Consider the following 19,674-nt stretch of genomic DNA (forward strand, 5'->3'; position numbering starts at 1 on the left):
GGTTGGAACTCTCACTAGATGACACGGACCACCCAGGGTCAATTTTTCTCTCCCTAAACCTCTTCCCATGGTTTTTCAGTGCAGCAGTTCCTGTATGAATCAGCACAATACTGTGCCTTTGGGGTCCACTGATTTAGGAAAGTACTGTTTTGGCAGATAGATATTTGCTAGAAGGGCATGCTGGCAAAAATTGTCAATCTTTGTAAATTTAAACTGCCTTTATTGTACACTTGGCCTCCCATAGCTTGCAGCCTGAAGATGCACTATATAGGAAGTATTTTCTAACTCGGAATGTGAAATATGCCATATTACTTGGTCACAGCCTATTACTGCTTCTTTAAATAAGGCAAGTTTTTGTCAAGATATCCTTATTTTGATAACTGGTAATTTAACTGCTTTACAACTTCTGATTCATCTGAGCTTTTTTCAGTGCTTTGCTGATTACCTTCAATTGTAAGAACTGAAGTACAACAGATATCTTGAGTAGAACTTTGGTTGTCCATATATGCTCATACAGGTCTGCTGAATCAATAATCCTTGATTATTTGTCTTAGAAGTGCTGTTATTTTAGCTGGAATAAGTTATTTCGGGAGTGGTCTGATTGGAAATGGGATTTCAAGCCTAAAGGCTCCAGCCAGTATCACAGTGTCTGAACTGTGCAAACACACAGGAGGACGGTAACCTCTTTAAATGAAAGAGGTGATACTGTGATTAAAATGAACAAATATTTGGAGAGGAAAGAAGGATCAAAACAAATGGACTTGCTCAAGGCACAGACCTGCTGTGTGACCTTAGCTTAGCAACTTGACCGCTGCTCTGGATAGGGAGGAATGTTAAGGTTTTTATTAGTACTCTCTACTAAAAGGAGAAGAGTGAAGAAATTTCTTCTGAGGCATAAGTCCAAGATGGCAGCTGTAAGCAAGTGTATACAAAATGCCTGGCCTCTGATGTCCGCAGTGTGGCTCTAGCCAGGACTCTAAAATGGCTTTCAATTTGCTTATGTAGGGATGCAAGAGAGCTTCATATAACTGTAAAATGGCTTTGTAAAGCACTTAATTCTGTAGTTGGAAGCCTTGTTCAAAAGTTTGTAATGTATTCAGTAAGAAGTTCCTAGCAGTTTGTGTAAAAGGATAATATTTGGGAGGATTTATAGTTACTTCTGTTGAGTAAGTATGTGTGTGGCAGGTGGATAGTCCAAGAGTTTTTGCTGCTAATTCTCTCCTGTATTGAAGTAGCAGCTTTGAATATTATACTGCTATTTTATTTCTAGACACAGCTGCTCTAGAATGTGTGGCATTGTCTTCCTAAGTTGTAAAACTGACTTGATTTTAACTAAGGGAAGCTACATTGAAACTGTTTTTAAAATGAACTGGTTTTAAGTCTAAATGATCTTGCAACTGTACTTAGGCTTATAAAATTTTCTGGTTTGATCTGTTTCTTTTCAAGAGTTTGTATTAATAATTGCACTTAATTAAACGTAAATCTAGCCTCTTATCCCTGAAATATACTGCTTCTCCTTTCTTCTGACATTCTTTTCCTTTTCTGGTTTTGTCTACAACATGGAAAAATAATGCTAATTCAAGGAATTGATAAGAGCCACCCATCAGAAGAATTCATTCTGTGAATAAATGGTGACACAACTTACATTTTTGGATGAGTTCATTGACGAATAATGATGCTGACTCAGTTGTGAAATAATCCAAGAATTACAGAGGAAGAAATAGTGTATAAAAATACAAAATTTCAGTATGGAAGTGCTTAATTGTTATTGGTTTGAGGGGCAGATTTGCAACTGTTTGTTGTACTCTGCCTCACTTTTCAAATGGCATCGTGTGTAACACGTCCTCTTATGTTTTGTTGAAGGTGATCATGGTGATCCAGTTTAGTCTCAAGGAAGCATCCTAATGCTTGAAGGTGTTTCTTACTCAGTTTACCTTTTCTCTTGACGCTGTTTACTAGAACTACTTGGGAGATGCTTAATTTTTCTTCCATGTTCTCATACTTCCTCTTTCCTTTTTGCATAAAGTATAACTAAGTTGTCTTTGCTTCTGTTTTTGTCAAAGGCAAAAACATCTCTGTACTTCTCACTTTCTTTTCCTTACCTGTCTGTGGCTGGGCTTAATTTTGTATAAGGGTACAATATATGGCATTTGAAAAGGTTTATTTATCCTCAAAGTCTTCAACTGAATTATTTTGGAGACCTGTAGATTCATGAAAATCTCTCGTGCTTTTCAGGTATTATAAGTTAACACAGTTGAGGAGAGGAAGCACATCATTTTTCTCACCCTTGAAAGGAGGGCATAGTTCTGTAACGGTGTCCCCCACTTAATCTGGTAGGACTCAATTTATTTTCCTTGAACCTTCTCTTTTTTAATTCTTCTCAGTAGTTACAGTTGCCTGACTTTATGTACCTGAAAAGATTTTTTTAAAGATCCATTTCAAATTCCCTCCTGCCCATTCTCCAGTTCATTTGAAGGCATACATGATGTAGGTATTTGTTAAAATAAATGCGAATTCACGCTTTATGTGGGAAGGAGTTGCTTTCAGCTGGGAGACTGTAACATTAAAGGATGATTCACACAGACATCAGTAAAGTCAGGGTACGTAGCTAAAACTTTCCTGCATATGAGTTGGTACTGCTGTCAAGTTCACAGACTCACAAAATCACAGACTGGTTTGGGTTGGAAGAGACCTTAAGCTCATCCAGTTCCAACACCCTGCCATGGGCAGGGACACCTTGCACTAGACCAGCTTGCTCTAAACCCCATCCAGCCTAGCCTTGAACAGTGCCAGGGATGGGGCAGCCACGACTTCACAGGAATGGAAGTTGACAGCTTTACCACACCTCTAAGGAGGTCTCGGATGGGATTTTGAGGAAATGGTGGTGACACAGAGAGACTTGGTCAAAATAGAAGCAATGGCATCTGGACTATGAGGCTCAGGTGTCTTTCTGTGAGAAGTTAAACATGATGAACTTCTTTCTCCCAGATACAGTGAGGAATTGGATGTTGTTTTCCAGAACTGCAAACCTATGTAAGAGATGATTGTTTCTGTTGTCTGTACTGTTTTCAGTGAAAATCAATTTTCAGAAAATAACCCTTTGAAAATTCCTGTTAACAGGAGGCTGGGGAATGATTCATGGTCTTACTTTCACCACTGGATAAGTCTTGCTTCAATTGTGATGACTTTTTTTGAAGTATCACTCTTAATCTGTCATTTCCAGCAACGAAATGATAGCTATGCAAACTGGTTTTTACTCTGTTTCTTTCTGCTGCATCTGAATGCTTTTTATATGCAGTCACTGTGGAGGAGAAACTATTTTTGATTAATGTTGTGGTCTGAAAGAGGTTGTTTAGGTCTTAGCTTCTGGTTTTATTTAGGATGATTTAGGCTTGAATCTGCAGATGTGAAGAAGGAATGTCGTCTGTGTTGTAGGATGGGACTAAATCAGTTTGAGAACCGGTGTACTAAAGGTTTAGTGTAAGGCTAGACTTTGGGGGAGGTGAAAGGCTTTTGTTTTTCACAAACATTTTAATTGTAAAAGAAATGTGCAATTCAGTCTTTCAGTATAACTATATACCAGTTACGAAACCTGATGGGAAGCCTCAGGCTAGTATGTGAAGTTTCATGTAGTAGGCATCACCCTTTGGCCCAACATACTGCACCTCTAAAGGAGTAGAAATGCAGGATGTAATGCTTATTATAAAATAAACTTATTTGGTTTAGGGAGAAAATCTATTTTTCCCGAGTCCAGTCCTCTCTCTGACAAATGCTGAAATAGCCTGAGAAGTTGTTTTGATAGCTGTGGAAGAAAGACAAAGTAAAAGACTGTTTTGGTGCCTCTACTTAAGTAGAATTTTTGTGAGATTCTTAATACATGCAGTTGATTTTTATTTTTTTCCCCTCCCAATCAATGGCTTATTATAAATAAAATAGCACAGTAGTACTGTCCTGAGTAGTAAATAGGGAATAACGTGCATCAGTTAGCATGACTTCTAAAAAGTCATACCATACAGAGTGTTGAGGGGGAAAAAAGTGGTGGTGGATTTAGTTCATAGCTTATTGGTGTTACTGAATGGATTTTTGAGAGATCCGTTACGAGAAGACAGTTCTTATGTGGGTGGGTAACAAGGCAAGGTAAGAAACAAACATCACGATTTGGTAGCTGACCTCAGTAATGGAAGAAGGCTAGTATTAGCATTGTGCTGGTTAGTACTGCTGATACTCAGGTGTTTGTACAGCCTGGAGGAGATAGCGAGTCCTGAAATGATCTGCTTTCCTTGATGCTACTAAGATAAGGTATTGCAGATATAACTCAAGTGTGCAGCGTTAGAGAAAAATGAGACTGAGTATTAAAATAGATGAAATCAGATATTGACAAGTATAGTGTGATACAGTTCTTGGGTATGGTGAAAAGAAGAAACAGTCCTAATTTTATGTAGATAGCAGAGTTGAAAATGATCATCGTTGCTCAGTGGGATCTTTGGGGTTATAGTGAATATTTTCTGGGAATGACTGGGTTAATATCACAAATTTAGGATGGAAGGGAAGAATGGAGAGCCTCATTATGTAGCAGTGAAAATCCACAGTGGTTACTTCTTCCAAGTAATATGAGTTACCCTTATTTTCTCCCTTCCCTCATCCTGCTGAAGGATATAGCAGAACTGGAAAATGTCTGCAGAAGGGCAAATATCATAAGAGATCTGGAATGGCTGTCTTTGAACAATGGTTTAGAAAGAGCCTCTTCAGTCTCAAGAGACATGAGAGGCACAGAAGAAAATGAATATTCCCTCTTTTGCTTCCAAAAACAAGAACATAAAGTTCTGAGTGCTGAAACTCTGCAGGTCAACAGCAACCAGTAGAGTTCATGGATGAGAAACACCTGTGATATATAGAATTCCTGTCTCTAGCTCAAGAAGTCCAAAGAGACTATTTGGGATTAGTAACGTTGGTTTTGCCTTTCTTCAGGTGTCATCATCTTTCTGGGTGTTTTCAGATAAAGGATAGTGACAGAAGAGGGACTTCTTGTCTTGCTGTGGTGGCTAGTATTTTCATATGGAGATGAATTTGGTGTCAAAATTAGCAGTGGGGATCTCTGATCCAGCCTCTTTCTAGATGAATTCCTAAAATTAATGTAAGGAAGGACTTCTGCAGATGCTATTGTCCAGTTTTCTGCTTGAAGCTGGGCTAATTTCAAAGCTAATCTGAGTTGCTCAGAGCTCTGCCTAGTTCTGAAAGTTTCCAAGGGTGAAGATTCCACCACCTTTCTGGGCTGCTGTTCTAGTGCTTACCAACCTTCCTGGTTAAAATACATTTTCCTAATGTCCAGCTGGAATTTTCTTTGCTCTCAGTTGCCAACTCTGTCTCCTTACTTTTTTGCTCTGTAACTCTGAGAAAAGTTTGGCTGGCTCTTCACCTATAGCGTTCACCTGTAAGTAGTGGAAGACTTCTATCAGATTGTGCCACTCCCAACTCCATGTAGCCTTCCCTTCTGTAAGCCTGGGGGGGGGGGCCCCCCCCACCTTCAGCCTCTCCTTTGGATTTGGTCTCCTCAACCATTGTGACAGCCTTCTGGACTCTTTCCAGTTTGTCAATATCTCTTCTTTGGTGGGCAGGGGAAGTGACCTGAAAACCAGATTCAGTATTCCAGATGAGAGTGCTGAGCATAGAGAACAATCACTCCTCTCAACCCACTGCCTCTAAGCTTACTAATGCAGCCTGGTATGTGATTAACTTTCATTGCCACAAGAGTCTGTTGCTGATTTGTGTCTAACCTATTGTCCATCAGAATCTCTGCATCTTTTTCTGCAGAAGTAGTCCTAGCCAGTTATTCCACAGCGTATGCTAATGGATGGGTACTTTTGTGCCAAGTGGAGGGATCTGGTTTTTGCCTTGGTTGCATTTCATAAAGTTCTTAGTTTGTTTCTGAATGGCAGCTCTGCCACCCAGCATTATCAAGCACTCCACCAATGTGTTGTCCTCTGAGCTTACTGATTGCATATTCTGTTCCATAGTGCAGATAGAGAAGATGTACATGTTAAAGCTGGTAACATTCCTCAGGAATCAGGCAGTGCTTGTAATTGGCCACTGGGTAGCTTTTAAACCACCTACCATTATCCTTTGAGCATGGCTGTTCCATCAGTCCCTAACCCATGTTGTATTCCAGCCATTCAGTCCATATATTCCCGGTTTGACTACAGTGATGGTGTGGGAAACAATGTCACTTGTTATTTTCTGGTCTCATGTACCTGTATGTCTTCAGCTTGCTTTACAGTTCTCACGCAAATAGTGCATCTCTTTCCAGACTCAATTCCCCATGTGTAATCAGGAAGGCTTAGTAGAAGGCTTTAATAGTAAAGACAAAGGCGGCATTTAGACATGAGACTTTCTGTTGTCCTTTGTTGCTAGGTCACAAACTCAATTCTGTAGATGCTTTTCATCTTCCTTATGCTGCTCATCTGTCTATGAAGCCCTTGTAATTACAATTGAGTCTAAACTCCAGTTGAATAAAGTGGATGTGTTATGTTGGCCATGATGGTAACAAGTGCTGGATTTCTAGCTGTGATTCAGAATACTTTTCCTCCATTATGGCTGAAGGACTATAGCACCTTTGTGAAGAATATCTCGCCACTATTCATATTTCTCTTGTTATCTCATACTTTCTCCCAAGCACAGCACCTTTCAGCACTGTATGTCTTCACTTAGTTCTCAGAAACCCCAGGTGCTGAGTGAGTGACGGTTTCTGTCATGGAAGCTGCAAGTATGTGTTGAGGCTGAAACTTTGCTGCATTCTTGAGATGCCATTAAACTGCTTAGTGGAATTCAGGGCACTAAAACCAGCATAAGAAGTCCAGTCTAGCTGTCTGGCTCCCTCCAACATAAATACCATTGAAGTAGCAGGGGTTCTTAAGTTGTGATCACTATAATTAATGAGCATCTATGCAAGGGGCAATGACTTGCATTCTGCTCTCCCTTTCTATGTTAAAGGTGTGTTCTCAGGCATGCTTTTTTACAGCAGGCTTTCTCTGTTTTTATATATTTGATTTATGGATGTACATAAGTGTATATACATAGATACACTTTAAAATCCTTAAGAAGAGAAAACTTAAGAATCTCACTTAAATGTTGGTATTGAATGTGAAAACCAAGGTTGGTATGCACTGTAGGATTCTGTGTAGAAGATTGACTGACTTAGCTTTATTTCTGTAACTTTTTTACAGATCTATAAGAAACACTTGGGAAGCATAGACAGTTTGCAAACCATCAGGATAGAATATATGCAGGCATTGAATACTTGCTGTTTCTTTCTAGTTTTAATATGTATTCAGAAAGATTAAGAAATTGGCATCAGTAAATTAATGGCTTACTGAGAAATTTATGTTGAAGGTAATATATTTAGTATCATTAAATTCACTATATAGAAGGGTATTTCAAGTTGATTTTGATGTGACTTACTGAAAGAAATACGACCTGCAGTTGCACAACTTGAGCAGTTTCAGCTACTTCATGGTTTTAGACTTAGTGTTACCTTCATAGCTTATTCCCGTTCATGGGCTGGAAGAACAGTGTGCTTGGGCTGAAGGCCAGATAGCATCACAGTTGAAGTCCTAAATGTGAGCTAAAAAACAGTCTTCTGACATTCTTAGCTCTGCTCACCTCTTATGTGCTGTTCTAACTGAAGTCAAATTCCTTTTCCTTAGGTTTAAGGTTGACCTGGTTTAGTACATGGTTAAGTTGAATCCTGTTTCAGCAGCTGATGAACAAAAGCAGCAGAATCTGTTTAGTGACACTGAATTTAAACATGTTGCCCACATATTTTACATCTCTCCTTTATGTTTTCTTGTGTGCTCATGGTATGAGCCTACTGAGGTGTGGTTTTCAAGCTCGAGTGGATAGGACAAGTTGGTATTGTGCTTCTACAGAATACATTTTTGTTGATCCTTGCTGCCTTATTTCATTTTTTGTCACTACTTAGCAGCTTAAGGTAATGCTTCCCTGGGCTGAATTCTGCAGGTCACTCTTGCCCCTGAAGAGTGAGCATGTAATCCAGGTTTGGTTACAGAGATGTCACTGGCAATAACGTAAAGTGGAAACTGTCTAATAGGCTTGTGGCAGCCATCTCAGTTCAAAATGTTTGGTGTTTGCTATTTTATAACTGTGGTACCTGAAAATTAAAGTGAACCATAATTAAGAGTTTTTAGGATTAAATCTTCTAGAGCATTGTTTTCTGTTCTCCTTCCATTTACTTTCATTGTTAGAGGAAAAAAAAAATAAACTTAATAGTACAGTGCCTGAAGAGTTCTGCAGTAAATCGAACTAATGCTGGGAAACAGGGACTCTTGGAGCATAGGAGCTGTATTAGTAACAAAAGAGCCAGCTGCTCAAGATGCAGAGTTGAGATAAGATGCTTTCTCAGTAAGGAATGTTCTCAGTTTTGGCACTTGTAGGATCTAGTCCTGTAAAGTAACTGTGAAAGCTGTACCTGGATATAATTTATAGTATAGCTCTGTAGTAAGAAACAAGTTCCCATGCAGATTATGAAAATCTTACTTTCAATTGTAATATATTTATTTGTATTTGCTTTCAAAGTATATAGTAAGCCAACTACTAGTCTCTTCCACACAGGATATTCAGATGTTTTTTGGGAGTAGGGAAAAAATAAAGATAAAACAAGATTCAAACCTATTGCACCTAAATGCATTATAAATACTATATAATGATACCAGTTGAAATTGAAAGTGCAATTGTTCTAAATGCCCTATGAACGCAGCTGTGCCAGAAACTAAAGAGAGAGCATGGGAAACGGGAACTGTTATTGCTCTTGTGTGCAGATAAGAAACTACAAGGAAAAGGAGATTAAACCTAGATAACTTTTTTTCAAACTGACTTGATCTGTGCTCAGTTCAGTTCAACTGACTGCTCAAAATTGAGCAAAACTACTTTTTGCAGTCAAGCAGATACCTCAGATCAGTAATAGCTGTAAAGGTCTTCACTGCTGTAGCTTTTCCATGTGGCATGGAAAGCCGATTTGAAAAGTATCTGTAGAAGTTAAAGTCAGTAGATGCGAGTAGCTGAGGGAAACTTACTTTTTGACTAATACTAAGAAAAATGCAGTGGAGAAAAAGTGAAGAAGTTGTTTTGATGCTGTCTGGCATCAAGTCTTGGAGTTGGAAATAGGCTTCCATGTTCAAAAGCATGTTCAAAATAATGCCCCCTCTTTGCCTCAATGCCCATTCTCTCTATGGGGCTTTAAAACCTTTCATCATTGAGGAAATGAAGGCAAATAAGAGCTAAAGATGGAATAGAAGATGATTATATAGACAAGTAGGTATTGAAGATTCACGTATTGTGATGGTTTATGTGGTTTGAGTTGCGGGGCTTGGGCTTGGATTTTAGGGAAGGATATATGAGGAAAATAATCGGTCTAGTGTGATACTCCCTGTGGTAGGGGCTTGTTCTGTCATTTGACTAGGTCTTAGTTTGTGATGCCAAAAAACATTAAAAAGATCACTTCAGTGTTTCTGAGAGGAAGAGGAGCCCTTTTATATCTTATCAGGAGAATGCTTGTGTTGTACTTCTGCTACAAATAAGAACAATCTATTGTGGGTTATACACAGTCTTGGAAAGCAAGTCCTTGATGCTATGAATCTTTGGCACAGCTTCCTTACTTTGAGCATAACTGTTTCAAAGTGCATCTCTAAGTAGTAACCTCTCTCCTAATAGAGTCTAAAAGTAGAGTGGACCCTGGGGATATTTACTTGTATGGCAGTGATTAGAAGAAAGAAAATAGAGGCAATCTTGATGTAATTGATTAGAAGTGCTATGCTTGAAAGATTTGTAATCAAACATATATGCGGTACTAAACAGAGCACTGATTTGCATTTCCTGTTTTACCTTTAATATGTGTAATGTGATTGCTAGCTAAATGATACCTCTGATTGATGGAAAAGCAATCAAGATTATCATAACTGTATAAAAAAGAACCTCTGGTGGACTTTATCAAGATAAAAGATATAGGTGACTTAAGTGTATAACACTGGAATGGTTTTAGTTCTAAAATTCCTGTTTCTGTGAAGTAATAGAACTTCCTGTCTGGATTACTCATGCTGTTACTGCAGTGGAGGCAAAATGATGGGAGCAGCTCAGTATTTACTGTCAGCTTTCCCCAAATCAGTCTGTTACCTTAAAATTTTGACCAGGCTGTAGACTGCTCCTGTACATGTGTCCCTAACAGCCGTCAGTAGTGGTTTTGATGTGGTTGTCCCATAAACGCATGGGACGAGTAGGACAGAAGACCTTCAAGACTGGTTAGTTTCCAAGCTGAGGAATGGAGCCTTAGAGGAATTTAACTAACTTAATTATACAGTGTGGGTTTTTTTTCCCACTACGAAAACTTCCATGGAGTTTATTTTGGCACTTGTTATAGTCCTACTGGAATTAATAAGTAGTCCTTCATGGGCAGAAGTAGGTAGGAGACCTATCAGATTTCCTGTACAACTATGGTGTACTATGTATAAATATTTCAGTAGCTGATGTATATTATCTGTGCTTTCTCAGTTAACTTTCTTGTATAGAAATAAATGTAAACTTAAATGTAAATAAATGTAAACTTAAAAAGCCATGTTTTAAACTGTGATCTCCTACTTGTAGTGAACTTGTTGCTTTCCTTTGTTAGATAGACATTTGTTTTGGCTTTCTGTTGTCCCTGAACATTTCCATCAGTGCTTGCTACAGTCAAAGCAGGATAGGTAAAATCTGTAACAGAAAAGGATCTACCATCTTTTATTTCCTGTCAGTGTTTGGTTTTTCATTATCTTTGAAGTGCTGTCTCCTTGCTGAGAGGGCTTAAATAAGGGCTTTGACAAGAGAACTCAAGTTTGATTAATGACCACTGGTATCCTGCAACCTCAGAGGTGTCCTGAGTGCATCAGATGAAATCAGCAGTCTCTAAGCTCATAGAAGACCTGACATATTTTAATACAGAAGTTATAATGACTTGATATTTCTTTAGGTGCCATATGAAACACTGAACAAACGGTTTCGAGCTGCACAGAAAAACATTGACCGAGAGACCAGCCACGTTACAATGGTGGTGGCAGAGCTGGAGAAGACGCTGAGCAGCTGTCCTGCTGTGGATTCAGTCGTTAGTCTCCTGGATGGAGTAGTTGAAAAACTCAGTGTTCTGAAACGAAAGGTAAGCTGTGTTCTACCTTGTGATTGTTGTGTCTTTACAAAGTTAACACAAGTAGTTTTCTGCAATGCTGTTTGCTTGGATTTTCTTTTCAAGACATAGGTATTACTGGCACTGTGAACAAAGGCTTTAGAATACACAGCAAAACATCAGAACTTAACTGTATCTTGCTTCACTGCAGTTATGAAACATGGCTTGGTGTTCCATCACTAAGTAGAAGAAACATCTTTTGAGAAGTAAAATTCATATGTATTTATACACCTGAAAAGGAATTTCTCTACCCACAGAAAGAAGTAGTAGCAAGAAGAATTGATTTGTATCAATTCCTGCTTGTCTAATGGAAAGGTTTGTACAGTTGCATTAATAGATCACTTAAGCAAAACAGGTAGAAAATAAGTCTGAAAATTGTTTAAACCCCCATGGGGAGCAGGAGGGTGATAGAGGCTTCTTTGCAGAGGAAGGTAATAGTTGTCCTGGATTGTTACTTGAACACTAAACTTGAAGGTTGAAAGGTTCCTTGGGGATATTACTAAAAGCATTTTCATGTTTAGCAGGATAACTTGCTTCTAGCTGTTAAGCTTGAATACTTTTATGAAATACAGCCAAAGCTTAGAATCGTAGAATAGTTAGGGTTGGAAAGGACCTTAGGATCATCCAGTTCCAACCCCCCTGCCACGGGCAGGGACACCTCACACTAAACCATGCCACCCAAGGCTCTGTCCAACCTGGCCTTGAACACTGCCAGGGATGGAGCATTCACAACCTCCCTGGGCAACCCAGTGCCTCACCACCCTAACAATAAAGAATTTCTTCCTTATATCCAGTCTAAATTTCCCCTGTTTAAGTTTTAACCCATTACCCCTTGTCCTGTCACTACAGTCACTAATGAACAGTCCATCCCCAGCATCCCTACAGGCCCCCTTCAGATACTGGAAGGCTGCTATGAGGTCTCCATGCAGCATCTCTTCTCCAGGCTGAACAGCCCCAACTTTCTCAGCCTATCTTCATACAGGAGGTGCTCCAGTCCCCTGATCATCCTCGTGGCCTCCTCTGGACTTGTTCCAACAGTTCCGTGTCCTTTTTATGTTGAGGACACCAGAACTGCACACAGTACTCCAAGTGAGGTCTCACAAGAGCAGAATAAAGGGGCAGGATCACCTCCTTCGACCTGCTGGTCACACTCCTTTCGATGCAGCCCAGGATACGGTTGGCTTTCTGGGCTGCAAGCACACACTGCCGGCTCATGTTCGTTTTCTCATTGACCAGCACCCCCAAGTTCTCCGTAGGGCTGCTCTGAATCTCTTCTCTGCCCAGCCTGTAGCTGTGTCTGGGATTGCTCCGACCCAGGTGTAGGACCTTGCACTTGGCATGGTTAAACTTCATGAGGTTGGCATCAGCCCATCTCACAAGCGTGTCAAGGTCCCTCTGGATGGCATTCCTTCCCTCCAGCATATCAACCGAACCACACAGCTTGGTGTCATCAGCAAACTTGCTGAGGGCGCACTCAATCCCACTGTCCATGTCACCGACAAAGATGTTAAACAAGACCGGTCCCAACACTGATCCTTGATGGACACCACTCATTACTGGTCTCTAGCTGGACATTGAGCCATTGACCACAACTCGTTGCATGCAGCCATCCAGCCAATTCTTTATCCACCGAGTTGTCCATTCATCAAATTGATGTCTCTCCAATTCAGAGACAAGGATGTCGTGTGGGACAGTGTAGAATGCTTTACACAAGTCCAGGTAGATGACATCAACTGCTCTACTGTTGTCCATGAATTCTGCAGCCGCATCATAGAAGGCCACCAAATTGTCAGGCAGGATTTCCCCTTAGTGAAGCCATGCTGGCTGTCACCAAGCACCTTGCTGATTTTCATGTGCCTTAGCATGCCTTCTGGGAGAATCTGCTCCAAGATTTTGCCAGGCACAGAGGTGAGACTGACTGGTCTGTAATTCCCCGTGTCATCCATTTTCCCCTTCTTGAAAATGGGGGTTATATTTCCTATTTTCCACTCGTCGGGAACTTTGCCTGACTGCCATGATTTTTCAAATATGATGGACAGTGGCTTAGCGACTTCATTCACCAGCTCCTTCAGGACCCATGGATGGATTTCATCAGGTCCCATGTACTTGTGTAACTTCATGCCTTTGCCACATTTAAGAAGAATGAGTTAAAAATGCAAACTATGTAGTATAAGGAATGCTTCTTTTGGATGGGAATATTCCTCATCCTGAGACTTATCAGACACTTAGTTGAAACACATCTTGCAGAAAAATGAAAATAGCTCTGTTGCCTGGCCTTAGAGCAGTGCTTCTCCAAAAATAAATAGTTGAAACAAATAGTAGCAGTGTCATTTCATTAAAACTTAAATGAAATAACCAGCAGAGATAAATCTTGAGACTACATTAAGTGAAGTGTCAAAATACCTTGGAGGTTTCTAACATGAAAATAACGCTGTCATGTACGTTGATTTGGGGGTTTCTGCTTGAACAGGTTAGCGAAGTGTTGAAAAGCTGTTCTGCAAAAGACTTCATAAATCTAATCGTTGTTTTCATCTTGGGTTTGTGAGACTTAAAGAGGTCTTGAAGGATATGTTTTCCTCACTTCTGTTACTTACAGAAAGAAATCACTGCTATTTCTGAAAGAGGTGTCAGATTTTGCTTGTAGGTGTGTAGTAATGATGTGGAGGAGTAAGTTATTTACTTGCTAAATCTTTGCTGAGTGCGGGGGTGTGTCTGAAGGCATTGCTGAATGTTTTGGGTGCAAGGCTCCATTTTAGTGTAATTGCTCATTTGTTTCTGACTGCCTGAAAGACTGGGGAATCTTAGAGCTGCTCAGAAAAAACAAAAGGCAAGGAAAAAAAGCCCAAACCCTATTTAACAGTACATCTTCTGAAATAAAAGGTCTTGTTTCTGCTCCAGACCCTCAACTCCAACTGTCTTCTCTGTAATCTCTTCCTGGAGCAAAATGTTTTCTTTAGGGCTGTTGGACCCATGTGGGATCTCTGTTTCCTCATGTGTGTAGACAAGGATCTGATGAACTGCTGAGATGGCCATAATAGAATTAGATGGTTCCTTTAGTTAGCGCCTTACTTGCTCTTAAAAAAGAGCTTTTCAACACAGCAGGTTTCTTGGCTTCTGAAAATGATCCTGGGGAAACCTAGGCATTTGTGTTCTCCCTTTTGTATCCTGTTTAATATGCTTGTTGAGGCTCAAGTTCTGTTAATGCCCAGCCAGGCAAGTCCTGCTAGACTTGCTTCAGAGGGTTTTGAAAAGGCTCTGTAGCCTTTCTGAATGCACTAGAAAGATTAAAAACCCAGCAAGAGCTGTGTAAGTCCAGATACAAAACCATACAAGGAGAACCCTTTGGAGCAGGAAAGGGCTCAACCTTCGTGCTTGGCTGCCTTGAGTTCTCCTAGTTGTGTTCAGAGTAATTCTAGAGGTTGCCTTCATAGCTTGGTGATACTACAGACTTATAACAAACGAAATAAGTTTTGGCCTGAGTGTTTGCTTGCTGAATAGGAAAAGACTCAGTTTATAACTTAAAATACTGATCTCCAAACAATATGTTGCAAAATAAAGCTTAATTCGGCAATAGAAATAACCCAGACTTTGGTAATAAAAATAAATCAGGCTATAGATGTTTACATAAATTTTGGTAAAGTACTATCTTGTGTAGTGATTAAGGTTTAGATACTTGAATTTGGTATCAAGGGACAGATCAGAGTCAGGCTTAATTGTGGCAAATGCTTGGTAGGCATTTCTTTCACTTTGCTTTTCAAATAATGATCCTTTCAGAAGTAGTCTGTAAATAAGTGTGCATGGTAAAAGCAAATGGAACCAACCTGTGCTTCCAGAGCTGGGGCTGTTATCCAGGGATGATAGAATCGTAATAATAGAATGGTTTGGGTTGGAAAGGACTTTAAGGTCATTGTAGTTCCAGCCCCCCTGCTATGGGCAGGGACATCTCGCACTAGACTATGTCACCCAAGGCTCTGTCCAACCTGGCCTTGGACACTGCCAGGGATGGAGCATTCACCGCTTCTTTGGGCAACCCATTCCAGTGCCTCACCATACTCGTAGTAAAGAATCTCTTCCTTATATCTAACCTGAACTTCCCCTGTTTAAGTTTAAACCCATCACCCTTGTCCTATCGCTACAGTCCCTGATGAAGAGCCCCTCCCCAGCATCCTTGTAGCCTTCTTCAGATACTGGAAGGCTGCTATGAGGTCTCCACACAGCTTCTGTTTTCCAGGCTGAACAGCCCAACTTTCTCAGCCTGTTTGTTGTATGGGAGGTGCTTGAACCCACTTACAATCCTTGTGGCCCTCCTTTGGATTTGCTCCAACAGCTCCATGTCATTATGTTGAGGGCATCACATACTGTAGCTTGGGTAGTGTTGGATAAATTGAGTAGTGAGAAGATTACCAGTGCCAGCATGGAGTGCAGAGTGGGTTGCCTAAAGCAGGTTGGCAAATTTGCATGGACTTCCCTGTTGCCACAGCTGTGCAGTTATTCAAACACAAGCCAGCAAGTTTAATGCTGCCACAAATAAGGCAGCCTAACCTGAAATTGCATCACTAGTGATGTATCGCAGATGGGAGAGGTACTAAGCTTACTTTGTCTTCTGGTTTGTTTTTACCTTCGCCAGCATATAGAAGTACTGCAAAGCTTTCTTGTGTGCTGTAGCCTGGCATGACCCACAGTTGTCACGTGCTGTACGCTGAGTCAGCTGGCTTTGAATTACAGTATGTCTGTAATAAAACCTGCCTGGTAAAACTTGCAGCATAACTATAAGGTTGAAGGGAAGTAAGTGTGACCTGAGTGGGTTAGGGTTTTTTTTTTACTTAGTGGAGATACTCTGAAGTGTGTGTTTAAAACACAGTCATTTTGCTTCCCCTGAACAAATTTGTTTTCCTAAGTAAAGCTTCTAACAGTACATCCACGTTCCCACAATCATAGAAGTAAAATCTGGTAACTTCTGCAAAACTACTCTTAAGATCCTTGAATTAAAAGTGCCATGAGGCCAAATGTTCATGTAATTTTCATTATTGCATGACTGATTAAAACGGCTCCAGTGCATTTGAAGTAATGTAGGTTTACTCTGCATCACCCCTCAGCAGAACTAATTCAGCAGGACAGCTGCTTGAGGAAGAAGCCATGCATAGGTTAGAGGTGGAAATTCATGGTTTTCAGCTGCTTGGACCAGATGGCTGCAGACCTTCACAAAGCTCTTTGCAGACTATTACAGCAGTTGATGTGTTGCTGTTTTCAGACTAACTGCACATTAAGATGGAAACTGCATATACTTCATGTCAAATAAATCAAAACTTATTAATATGCATGAATGTCTCAGAACTTGACCAGCCACACTGAAATTTATGCACTGCTATAGGAAATGTCTTTCTAAATGAAAGCAATGCTACTGGGAGTAACTATGTAGTATGTAAAGAATGTTTGCAAACAATTCCTACTCTCCTTTGCTTTAAAAGCAAATTGCAAATGTATAGCTCTTATTTGTCCCTGTTGCTTTTTCTTTAGGCAGTTGAATCAATCCAGGCTGAAGATGAAAGTGCAAAACTCTGCAAACGTAGGATTGAACATCTGAAGGAACACAGTAGTGACCAGCCAGCTGCTGCAAACATGTGGAAGAAGAAACGTATGGATCGTATGATGGTGGAACATCTTCTACGCTGTGGCTACTACAATACAGCTGTAAAACTAGCGAGGCAAAGTGGTATTGAGGTTGGTAGCAATGTGCACTATCTCACTAACAAAACAGCAGTAAAGAGGAAGTTGGGAAATAAGCACAAGGTGGTTTAGCTAGCCCTGTAGCAGCTATACTTATGTATGATTGTGCCCTCATTACTAATTTTTATCAGCGACGCTTTTTAGGCCTAACTTTGTTCTCCTTACTTGACATAAATTGTATTTTAATGTATTAAATAAGTAGAAATTGAAGGCATAACTTGTAGTCACAAATTGAATGCTTTAGATAAACACATTGCCCTATTAAAACTTCAAGTAGCTCTCAAATGTCATACAGAATTTCTTGTTAGAGACCTTTGGGCTGCTGATTAAGCAGTTGGTGGAGCTTCCCATCTGTCTAGTCACACTTAGGTGATATGCATAGGTGACCAGACTGAGCAGAATAGCATATGCTGATTGCAGGAACAAATGTTTATCGTATCATCCTATTATTTAATGCATTGAGAGGAAAGCTGGCTTACACCTTGGAAAATAAATCTTGATGCAGTTTAGGTTTTTTAGTAGCCACTGTATCCATAGAAACTTCTTGCTAATTTGTTTATTTAGGAATTGACTATTCTGTGGTTGTCACTTCACTTATCACTGGCTATCTAATGGGTTTCGCTTTCGTTTCATAATGATACATGGAGTGCTTGGAGTTCATGCACCTTGGTTTAACTTCTTTATGAAGAACAATGAATCTGCACTTGGTCCTGTCAGACACAAGGACAAGAAAACTGATGCTTTAAGATTTGCTGCTCATTTAGATAAATCACGTTTTGCTGATTTTAGGTAGCACTTGCTATTTGATCCTTGGTAGTAGACTGTAGATCCAGGTAGTAGACCAGTAGACTGGTTTGGGTTGGAAGGGACTTTAAAGTTCATCTAGTTTCAACCCCCTGCCACAGGCAGGGACACTTTCCATTATAGCAGGTTGTTCCAAGCCCTGTCCAACCTGGCCTTGAACACTGCCAGGGATGGGGCAGCCACAGCTTCTCTGGGCACCCTGTGCCAGCACCTCAGCACCCTCACAGGGGAGAATGTTTTCCTAACATCCAATCTGAATCTTGCCTCTTTCGGTTTAAAGCCATTCTCCCTTTGTCCTGTCTCTACATGCCCTTGTCGAAAAGTCCTTCTCCAGATTTCTTGTAGGCCCCTTTGGGTACTGGAAGCTTGTTCTAAGGTCTTGAATTGTAAATTCTTGTTCCTTGAATCTTCAAGCTTTTTTGTTATTCCTGATTCCAGAAGGCATGAAACTGTTGTGGTTTAAATCTTTCTTCTACAAAGATGCTGAGACTGTAGCTGCAACTTCTGTGCTTTGCCTTTCTTTGACACAGTTGAACACATCTCTCTGGGCTAGTCAAGAGAAGATATTTCTGTTCCTGATGTCAAACTGTAGCATATGTACCTGTTCTGTCTTGGACAGGGAGCGTATTTCACGTGTCTGTTACTTCTTGACTGCTTTACTCTGATTCCATTCAACCAGCAGAAATTTGAGTAAATACCAAGGAAGCAGCTAGTTAGAGGCTGAAGGGAAGGGAGGAGAGTAGTGAGTTACAAACTGTTGATAGGAAATAGTCCTGAAGAACTTCACTGAAGAGGCTGCTGTGCCTCACTGAAGGTAGCCCATGCATGTGAATCAGAAAACCAAGACAATTATTTTGGGATAACTGCAGCTGAATGGACAACAGCTCTTCCACTTCTGGTAGATGTTTCCCTCTGTTTGGAGCAGGCACTCATCTCCTGCTGAATCATCATGCTACCCTACCTATTAGGTCTGCAGAAAAAGCAGTATGGAAGTATTTTCCCTTTGATAGCAAGCTCTATGCTGCCTGCTATGCTCAGCTTTGGTTTACACATGAGCATGGAAGTCTGTTGTGATACACTGCAAGACCTCGCAGTACGAAGTGTTGCACTTGCAGAGCCTTAAAGCTTTTCATTCCGCTTGCTGAATAGAAACTTTTGTTGTTTTGTTTTTAAGTTTTAAATAGGTTTGAAGGCAGAAGTTAAATAAGCTGAAGTATTTTTATTTGCATAACATCAAAGTAACTTGAACAACGCAGAACTGAGTTGCACATGTTGAATGTACTGAAGCCGTATTTCTTTTTTGTTTTGCTAACACTATGCATTTTACTCAATATTAAACTTACATTTTGGCTAAATAAGGATGGGCTTCCCTCAGTCTTGGTACAACTGGTACTCAGTTGTCCTTACTGTATGTTGATATTAATTGTGAACAGCTTTTACAACAGTTAGGTAATGAGACTTGTTATACAGAATCTGTGTGTTTGCTGGTTTAATAGGAGAACTTCTGTGTTTTCTTCTTGTTCCTTGCTGAAGGACATGAGCATTGAAATGTCCTCTAATGTTCAGTAATGTAACTTTGCTATACAGATTACAAAATACTGTGGTGGTATTCTCTGGTCCAAAGTAATCTTTCTGTTTACTGTAGTCTTAACTGTCATTTTGATAAATGTCTCCACCACTGCAGGGTTCAGAAGCACATTGCTGTATAGTGAACCTGGTCGTGTCTACTGCCTGATTTTCATTTTTCTTATATATCAAGACTCTATTGTTACTGGGTAGGCACTATACCCTAGGTAGGAACCTGAAAGAAAGGTGGGGGGTTTTCTCTGCTTGTCTGCCAGCCAGAGGTGAGGCTGGTGGGCAAGTTGAGTGTGACCTAGCAGTGTTTTTTTGTGGCAAGGAAGACTCAGCAGTAGTCTGGC

The 19,674-nt window shown here is 40.3% G+C and overlaps 1 protein-coding gene across 3 annotated transcripts in view; it reads left to right on the forward strand.

Annotated features, from left to right (window-relative positions):
- Positions 1 to 19,674, forward strand: part of MAEA (macrophage erythroblast attacher, E3 ubiquitin ligase) — a 51,027-nt gene that overhangs the window by 5,473 nt on the left and 25,880 nt on the right. For all 3 annotated transcript variants that reach the window (XM_061359779.1, XM_061359780.1, XM_061359781.1), the window contains exons 2-3: positions 11,012 to 11,194; positions 16,739 to 16,942. In XM_061359779.1, coding sequence (XP_061215763.1) covers positions 11,012 to 11,194; positions 16,739 to 16,942 — 387 coding nt within the window. The remainder of the gene's footprint in view (positions 1 to 11,011; positions 11,195 to 16,738; positions 16,943 to 19,674) is intronic.

The sequence above is a fragment of the Neopsephotus bourkii genome, unplaced genomic scaffold (genome assembly GCF_033783945.1).
Source record: "Neopsephotus bourkii isolate Nb327-2 ecotype Australia unplaced genomic scaffold, CSIRO-AGI_Nbou_v1 NB_994, whole genome shotgun sequence".
Lineage (NCBI taxonomy): Eukaryota > Metazoa > Chordata > Aves > Psittaciformes > Psittacidae > Neopsephotus > Neopsephotus bourkii.